The 10032-nt window shown below is 32.3% G+C and overlaps 1 protein-coding gene across 1 annotated transcript; it reads right to left on the bottom strand.

Moving 5' to 3' along the window:
• Positions 1-5200: 5200 nt before the first annotated feature.
• Positions 5201-7434, bottom strand: LOC141846709 (uncharacterized). The gene is made up of 5 exons (XM_074734746.1): positions 7369-7434; positions 6664-7285; positions 6160-6565; positions 5948-6029; positions 5201-5690 (listed from the first exon to the last, which is right to left on the bottom strand). The coding sequence occupies exons 1-5, from the start codon at positions 7396-7398 to the stop codon at positions 5484-5486; spliced, it is 1347 nt and encodes a 448-aa protein (XP_074590847.1). The 5' UTR covers positions 7399-7434; the 3' UTR covers positions 5201-5483.
• Between the last annotated feature and the right edge of the window lie 2598 nt (positions 7435-10032).

Here is a 10032-nt window from a genome sequence, read left to right as displayed (position 1 = left end):
AGAATAATATATTTTGAATACTCATTGTTTATGAAGAGTTGTCATCAGACGCCTCTTGCCCCCATGAGTGTAATGCCATCTTAAAATTCTCAGATAAATAATAAAAAAATGAAATATGAATTTTAAATAGTATGAGTATTTTAAAGATTGATTTTTTGAACGTGTATAAATTGTATTTTAGATTTATTTGGTAGGTAGGTGAATAAGGAGAAAGTAAGATTAATTATCTATATATCTATAGGAGATGTAGCTTTAATCCTCCACTTAGTGATCTTGTTTCATATGTTTGCTTGTTAGTTGAGTACTCACATTTTTTTCCTATTGGTTCTGTTCTTCTCCTTTGGTGTAGATTTTGAAGTGCCGGTGAATGTTGGGAGTTGTTATAAATTTTATATAAGAGGCCAATCAAACAAAGAAAATGATGATGTGAATAATGCATATTGTTTTTAGGGAAAAATTATGATCCTAAATTTTATAAATTCTTAAATGATATTTCTAAAATCTATAAAATATTTATACATTTCATGATTTAATTAATTTTTATGGATCTCTACGTGAACTTTTAATTTTTTTTCCATATATGAGAAGATCACTAAAGTGATTTGATTTAATTATTTTGATAGATAAAATATATTAAAATGTAAAAGATCATGATTAAAATGATCGTCTGTCTATCAACTATGTTGGTGGTATTTTGGTATCTATCTCTAATTAGGGTTTTAAATGAGAAGCCGAACCAAATATTTTATGATTTAAATTTATTTGATAAGTTAATTGAGCTAAATCAAATTTAATTTAAAATGATTATGACTTTTTTTTTAGCTTAAGTCCAATTTGAGCATGATTTGTCAATTATTAATTTAATTTTATTTAATTATTTAAAAATTTTATATTTTAAAATTTATTTAATTAGTTAATGAGTTTGATATTACAATCACAGTTATTCCTTTTAGAAATTATTTATTTATTTATAAATTTAATAAGAGATTTTTTTTAATAAATATGATTCATAAATTTTATTAGTGGAAGTTTTTTTTTCTTCTAACAATCCCCCATGGTAATAGCAGAAAGTATATCTCTATTAATAATGCTTATAATTTATAATTTTTTTAACAAACCATCACATCACATCTGTAATAAAATAAATAAAGAATTAATGAAAAAGTATTTATTTATTTATATTTTTTCTTCTCTCTTCCTCCTCTCCTTTCTCTTCAACTTCTCTCCATGTTCATCTATCCCTTTTCTCTAAAGATGAAAAAAAAATGAAAAGATAAAAATATATATATATATATATATATATATATATATATAATTATATATAATTAATATAATTACATGGTTTAACCAATGCATCAACTTTCATAAACAACCGTCTTCCCCGGCCATCTCCGGCACCGGCTTGAGCTCCGGCGCCCACCTCCGCTGCCGACGACGCACATGGCAAACCACTCCTCGGCTCATGATTCCTGCGATGAGAAGCCGATCATCCACTTCCACACCACCGCCGCCATTAACAGTACCCGCGCTGCTCCTCAACAACTCTTCAAGTTGCTTCTTCGAAATCTTAACCTTAACCACCGTACGAGCCTCCGCCGCCCTCCTCTTCTTCTCTCGTAGCTTTTCCAAAGCTTCCCTCGCCACCCCGCCATCGCCGTTGCCGTCGTCTGTCCATGCGGCGACCCGGCCGTGGCTGCAACAACTCCCCATCGATCGATCGTCTCTATCTATTCTTAGCTTGTTCTTAGCTTAATTACAACAAAACAAAACGGACAAACAGTAGTGCTGCAAAGATTAATTTGCCTGTGCCTTAATCCACACACATATATATATAAAGAGAAGGAGCAGCAGTAGATTGGATTAAACAAATCACCAGCCAGTGATTGGTCTTTGCCGCCGTCGTTGGATTAATTCCATATTGGAATAATTAAATCGTTAAAGTACTGCAAATCTTTTGTTAGCGTTCTTAATCAGATCTGATCTGATCTGATCTGATCATATATAATGGAGGGATTAGATTAATAATTAATTTCTCTGACTTTCTTATTCAGTCAATTCAAATGTTATATATAGATTGTTTAATTTAAATATATTAAAGGTACATAATTAATGTTACGGTCAAGTATGCATGGGAATGAAAGAGGGAATGGAATCCGCGTGCAGTGGGTCTATTTTGATCTGCATCAACGAAATGAGGCATGCACATGTACTTGTGGAATTTCAAGTGAATCAATGGCCGTGTCAAGACTCGGCTTTTTGCTTCTGCAAGTTATTTAAAAACTTCTAAAATGTTAGTTTTTTGTTTGTTTGTTTTTTGACTTTTTATTTATTGTTCTTCTGAATCCAATGCTTTATCATTAATTGGATTAATTGGGCCGATGATATTGTTCTTCTTGCAGTCGTTACAGCTGCTAGCTAGTGGTGTGCCATGGCTGTGATATGAGTTGATGTCGTCTATTATATTATATTAATCCATAGGTCTATACTTGATTCTGATGATCACTATTACTTTCATCTCAAATTTCTTTGGGCAATTCAAAGAATGCTGTTCATTAAGCTCTTCATCCATTATTATTTTTTATTATTATTGATATCAAGGTGTTCGAATATTGCCACATTAATCAAAGAAATAGACAATTTATGCACACATCTAAAATATTCATCTTATTTAAAATTCAAACTTTTACTCTACTTTAGCCATTAATTGATCACATGAGCAAAGGCACTCTTTCATCCATAGTTACTGAGATGTTGGCATTAATCATTGTTGGAATCATTAGAATTTGATATGATGTCCTTGACTAATTTTGGTGCACATTGACTTAGCACTAAATCTTTATGTAAAAAAAAGCATAATCTTATTTTATCTAATTAACTAAATCACTCAAATTTAAGATTCATCTCAAAGTTCACGCATCTCAAAACTGTAGCGCTTTATATATATATATATAAAGATTAATTTTGGTGCACATCGACTTAATTAACACTATATCTTTATAAAAAAAATCATAATCTTATTTTATCTAATTAACTAAATCATTCAAATTTAAAATTCATCTCAGAATTCATACATCTCAAAACTGCATCAATCGCTTTGATGTGAAATGGCAACACTTCAATAATTGAATGCTTTTGTTGGTGCCATAATAAACGAGCAATCAATGGATGAACACGGTTTATTAAATTTGATAATATAAATTTATTTATTTATTAATTTTTTTATTATAAAAATTTTATCGATGAATTTATTTATAAATATTATTCATAAATATTAATATATATCCGTACACAGGAATGGCTAATTGTAAGAATCGATAAATGTTACATTTAAAGCATTTATAGGTGGACCAACAATATATTGTTTGGTCTAGATTTATAGATTTTTTTGGGAATATCAAATGATAATCATTCTTATTTATTTAATTAGTAGTTCTTATATTCTTCATAAATGACATGTGCATCGCATATTCAATTGCTAAGTAATATAAATAAATAAACATTTAGCAATAAACCATTTCTAATCTAACATGTATTCCTTATAAAATAATTAATAACTAAATTTTTATTACAAAATTAAAAGATAAAAAAATATAAAATATTATGTAAAAAAGAAGAAAAAAAGTTTACGACAAAAGGATAAAATTATCATGTAAGCAACAAAAACATAAGCCAAGAACAAAGATTTACATCATTTGAGCACAATTTACATGTAGTACTTCAATAACCATGCTAAAATCACAAACAACATCACTAGACCTCTCGATTGCAAAGGTAATATAGCCTTCCGAGTAGATGTGGCTTTTGAATCCAAATTCTCTTCCTCAACAATGGTATCGAGCGTAGTCGAATGAGTCAACCTTTGTTGAATGCTACTTATGCGACGCCATGGTGCCACCGCCGAGAATTGGACCTTTGGCGACCGAGGAGAGCTCGATGCCACACCAACAAAGAAGGAAGCAAGCCTCACTCCGGCCATCTCCTCGAGTTCCTATTGCAAGCAAGGGAGAGGATCTTTATAGTGACCAGGGATACCTAAAAGCACATCAATGTTAAACTTATTACTGAAATGCCATTGCAATTCACACTCACTAACAAGGAGGGGCTAAGAAGGGGAGGGTTAGTTTGGGAATGGAGGGTTTAATGCCCTGTAAGTGTGACTCTTGAGACTTTTTTTTTATAAATAATGAAAAGAAGAGAAGAAAAAACTATTTGACAATATTGATAAAAATAATTAGTTATTATTCAGAAAACATCTACCATATGAAGGTCGAGAACTTCCCTGACAAACAGGGAATGCACTAAATGTTATCCAAACTTTAATAAAAAGTGGAGTTTTGTCACTTAATCATCCAGAACTGTCGCTATGGAAAGAAAGAAAGGAAGAAAAAGAAGAAGGAAGAAGAAGGAAGAAAAGAATGGCACGTGAAAGGTGGGACATGTTGATGTGCCAATGCCCTCGTTTGCAGGGCAGCAGGAGGAGAAAACAACAGGGCTTTAATGGCTTCTTGTGATAGCAGAGTCATCAACAAAGTTAGTGTTCTTCTTCCTTGAGAAAAAGATACCATGCAATTCTTAAGTTTTCAGCATTGGCTAAAATTTTTCTTTCATTGGTGTTGCAGACAATGATGAGATTAAGAGTTTAGATTGTTTAATTCGCTCCAAGAGAAAATAGATGCTGGAAGCAACTGACAATAACTAATCTCATCCAAGTAACCATTAATGGAGTTAACAATGTTCAAGATATAAGTGAGATTAGGGAAAATAGATGCTGGAAGCAACTGACAATAACTAATCTCATCCAAGTAACAGTTAATGGAGTTAACAATGTTGAAGATATAAGTGAGATTAGGGTTCTAATCTCTTAATCTGAAAATGATAGATGTTGAGAATTACTTCAGAGAAAAGAGATAGTGGAAAAGAGATGCTAAAAATGACAGTTATTTCACTCTCAGAGAAAAGAGATGCTAAAGATGATAGACAATATCTTATAATCTCATGCATACAGATCCTTCTTTGTACAAATCTTTTAATTACTTATTTGCAGCCCATTCAAATTAGTCATTCTATCGATGTACCTTTTCAATAAATTATTATTTGTTAATTTCTTTTATAAAACTAAGAGAGTTTTTCTGGTCCTTTTGATTTTTGGCCGAGGCCAACATCTGAACACTTACTTTCTGCAACTTCCAGCTAATTTCAAGAGCAATATTCATGCCAAACTATACCCACTGATGAAGAATGAACAAAATACAAATTGTTACACATGATCATTCATGAGATCAGGAGAAGGTTTGATTCCATGAGGATGAAACTTATGATATCTGAAACTATTCCCATATTTATATAACTATATGGAAGAACAAGCCAATGGCAAGTACCATACTGAAGACGACTAGCATATCGAAAGAAGGGCAGTGCTAAGGAGATGAAAATTCCCACAACTCTAGGCTGAAGCTACTTCTCCACATTCACCATGACTGAATCTAGAGATATCCACAACAGCGCAGGTAATTGGTTGAAGGCATTTGACCAGTTTGCCGTATACGCTTTGCTCTACGAGAAATCTCATCAGCTTGCTTGTTCATCCGGGCTTTCACTGCTGCTTTCTTTTGTTCCACTTGCTGTTGTGTCGTAACGAGCTTTTCCGCCATCTTCTTTTTGGCACAAGCCATTACTTGTTCTGCTTTAGCCTGTTGTATTGTTTGTGAGAAGGCATGGACATAGTGTATGCTTAAACTATGATCAAAGCTCTGTGTCATGTAACATGCTTGAAATACAGAATTACAATTGATACTATAACTTAACAGAATTCATATGTATCCCAAGTCTGTATTAGTTGATAATGTGATATGTTCTCCATAAACTATAACTTGATTTGTTCTCAAGCACATTTCATGCTGCTTCCATGTTTTTCGAATTTATATGATTCTACATTCAGGAATCATACCTCAGCATTCTTCATTTTAGCTTCGATTTTTGCCTTCTGATGAGTCTCCCATGCTTGGATCTTGACATGTTCACTTTTATATCTGAAGAACAAACAAACAAACAAACAAAAATCTTTCTCACTTGATAGATAGACCTTAAGTTCAAATCCAAAATCTTGATATTTATATTGTGGAAGCTAATTAACATTGTTCAAAGATTAAATAGAGATACCTGGTTAAGTATTTAGTGTTCTCAGCTTCCTCCCATGCTGTAGCACAGTCTTCATATTCCCCTTTTGCCGTGCCGATGTCAAAGGTTTTCGGTGAGGAACAAAATTGTTCTACCTCTTTACTAGCCCAGGAAGCTATGCTCATCTTGCCTAGTTTGATCCCAAGAGCTGCTATTTCTCTTCTTATATTCAAACGAGTTTGTGCTTCAGTCAATTTATTTTCTGAATCTCCTTCAGTGCTCTTTGTGTTCAGATCAGTAGACAATGGTTCTGCTGCTCCTGGTCTCGGGGACGACGACAAAGAAGAAATAGAACTCCCATTTGGAGTTACTGATCGGAGAGGAGTAGGAACTGGAGTCATTTCTGTACCCATGTTCCTCATCATCACTGTCTGAAGAGTTGAAACAGCTGCATGATTTCAATAGTCTAAGAAGTATCGAACCCAATTTCTATAGTTATCATCTACAATCTAGACTATGATCTAACAACAAGAACAATTGGCATACCTATTGGTTCACTGATAACCCTTCTCATTTGATCCACAGAGTCAACATCTTGGGTGAATTTGACATTCCTCCGACTTTCCAAAGGCTGCTTCACTGAAGGTCTGTGTTCCACTGTCACAGAACTTGTATCGATCATCTGTTGTGCACAACTTGTTTGATTTGTAGAGTGGCTCATTGAAGCAAGTTTCTCTTTGACATTTGAGTCTGTTCTTTGCCGATTTATTATCCATTTCTCTGCATCATTCCATTTCGATGGAGCATGCCTATCAAGGAGACCAAGAGCCTGCTGCTGCCTTGTTCTATCAGTGTGATGATGAAACTCGAAGCTAGAGGCCGCGTCATCAGAATCTCTTATTGGATTCATTGTGCTCAGGTTAATGCTGCAATGAACTCGATGATGAACACTTTCAGCACTTGCATTTGTCTGCGATTGATGAACAATTCCAAGATCATTTGCCATGGCTCCTTTAACATCCTTAGAGCTCTCTGCAGTGGAGAGTAAGCTGTTCCTTGCATATCCCAAATCCTCGTTCTTCTTCAGTGAGTTTCTCCCTCCTTCGCTTGAACTGTTTCTAGAACCCATCAGTTTCATCCTCAGTTTAGTTGGAGAAAGCATTCCGATCTGTAGTCACAAATCAACAATAAAAGCCACCGAATTATCTGAAAGAATCATATAAAAGCCAAGAAAGTAGCTTAATTTGTTACCTGCGCTTTGCGGATCCTCTCGTAGTCCATGGCTGCGCAGGGAGAGAGCGGTTTGTATGGAAGACGAAGAGCGAGAGGTTTTGAATAAGAATGTTGGGTATTAATACGAAGCACTTGGTCCTGTCGAATTATTATTTAATGAAGGGTTTTTATGAAAATTTTCAATCCACGCTCTTAATTTGGCTTTATGAAGGGCTTTTATGCAAATTTCCAATCGACGCTCTTCATTTGATTTTTATTTAAATTTTTGTATATTATTTTTTAAAAGTTTATTAATCATTGTACGGTGCCACTGTTGGGCCGCGGGCGCTCCTCGTTTGTTAAAATAATATAATTATTTTCAAATATATTATTTAATATTATTATCTTATGTCATACTTATTAAATTTTAAATCAATCAATCAATATATAACATGAAATGATAAAATTATAATTATTATAATTATTATAAATATTATAATAAATAATAATATTTTAATTGTTATACCGTGAATATTATTGAATATGACAATTTCAAATTATAACAGTATTACTACTATAATATGAATATTATTAAATATAATAATTCTGAATTGTAATGGTTATGATTTCGTAATTATTACAATATAAATATTATGTAAACAAATTAAATCTATATTATAGTAGTTACGAAATCATAACTACTAAAATATGAATATTTTTTAATATGTTATTAAAAATCATAACAGTTATAATATAAATATTATTGAACATGTCAAACCCATCCAAACAATAAAAAGTTCAAAAAATTGAATCAAAATTGATAGTCAAAAAGTCAAAACTAACCAAATAAAAAATAAAGATTTGCACATTGTTATGTTCATATATTTCAACTTTTTCTCTAAAATAAATATTCATAAGTTTTTTTTGTTATTGATAAATAAATGAATCCAATCGACTCACTTGGGAGAAGGGAAACTATTTTATATAGACAATTTTAAAAATTAACTCACATATCTTTGATTTACACTACAATAACTTGTTTAAGTTTAAGCTATAAGATCATTGATTTTTAAAAAAATAATAGGGTTGCGTTTATTATAAATTAAATTGTGGTTTGCAAATCTACTTAGCTAAAAATCAATCTAAATAGAATTTAATTTTTTAATTTTTTTATACGTAAAACTTTAATATATTCAATTTAGGGTGTAAAAAAACTAAATTAATAATATTAAAGTACCTTTTGGTTAATTAATTATGTCTTTTACAATTTAGCACACATATTTGTTACATATTGCTTGACCGCCCAAAATGATGGCTCGTTGAAATAAAGTGTCTTTTGCAATGTTTTTCAAGTCAACATCACGTGCGATGCACGGTCAAAAGTTCGCCATCAACTTGAAAAACATGCAGTTGCCGACCATCAATGGGCCCCTCGTCCTACCGAACCGGACCCACTCTTCGACCACTTTTAGTTGAGCCGGACAATTTAATTGGTCAACGAATTCGGACCCCGGCCGACCGCAACCATCGCGCGCGGATTCCGCTTGCCATTTAAAATCCGGAACCATTGTGGTCAACCCGTTCACACCGACTTCAGCATAATTAAGAGTTGGGACGGCAGTATAGTCGTCAATTTCAAATTGGATTTGTTGAATTGATTCGCTCTGTCAAATAATTTAAGCAGGTTGAATTGAATTTAGATGGATTAATCCGTCTAGATCCACAACTCGTATGGATTAATATGCAATGGATTTGAGTTGATCCGGGGATTGGAGATTGAGAAAGTTTATTTATTTATTTTAAATTTTAAAATTAAAAGGAAAAAACTTAATGAATTAGTGAGTTTGATCCGTCTAAATTATAATTTAAGTTTAAAATTTTCAACTTGATCAATTTAAACTATAATTCAAATTTAAAATTTTTAATATTTTAAATATTTTTTTATATTTTGATAGATCCGATTGACCCGTCCACAACCTATTTTAAATTAAATTGGATTGGAGTTTTTTCAATTCGTCAAGTTGATGAGTTGATCTGTCTTGCTCATCATATTATGAGTTTTTAATGAGTTAGTCTGCCTTGTTATGGATTAGTTCGTTTGACAACTTTAAACGAGGGATTTGGTCTATCAAAATTGAATCAAAACAGTCAACTTTAGTCAACCTATTGATTATTTTCTCATTTACACTGTTGAAATTTTGACACCCTTTAAGATTGATCAATCTTACACCTCGTCTATAAGATAAATTCGAAAGTACATAATCAATTGTAGTTTCTTGATTTATTTCCTTACAGATAGTCGTGGAACCAACCGTGTAAGACCATTAGGATGACATATTTCATCTTTTGCATAAGAAAGTATGTACGATTGATCGTTGTGATTTTAACCATTAATTTTGATCATAAATTTCTATTGTTCATTCTTTTTTATATTTAAATGAATAATGCTTTATTTAATGAATAATGAATTAAAATGCACAAAGTAAAAAATATTTTTTATAGTTTTTTTCTCATTAAATGACCATAAATTGATTTAAATTAAAAATAATAATTTACAAATAAAGTATGCAATTTATTTTTACTTTTATTTATTATTTTCTAGTAGGTCGAGACGTTGAGTCCTTCAGGTTGGGCCCATGCTCGTCTCGGCCCAAATCAACACGGCGCCAGCGAACCGATCGAACCCCGAGCGGTCGGAGCCGA

Source organism: Curcuma longa, chromosome 15 (assembly GCF_044706935.1).
Source record: "Curcuma longa cultivar G26 ecotype Majalengka, Jawa Barat chromosome 15, ITB_CL_G26_1.1, whole genome shotgun sequence".
In the NCBI taxonomy this organism is placed as follows: domain Eukaryota; kingdom Viridiplantae; phylum Streptophyta; class Magnoliopsida; order Zingiberales; family Zingiberaceae; genus Curcuma; species Curcuma longa.
This window is presented reverse-complemented; position numbering and strand designations above follow the sequence as displayed.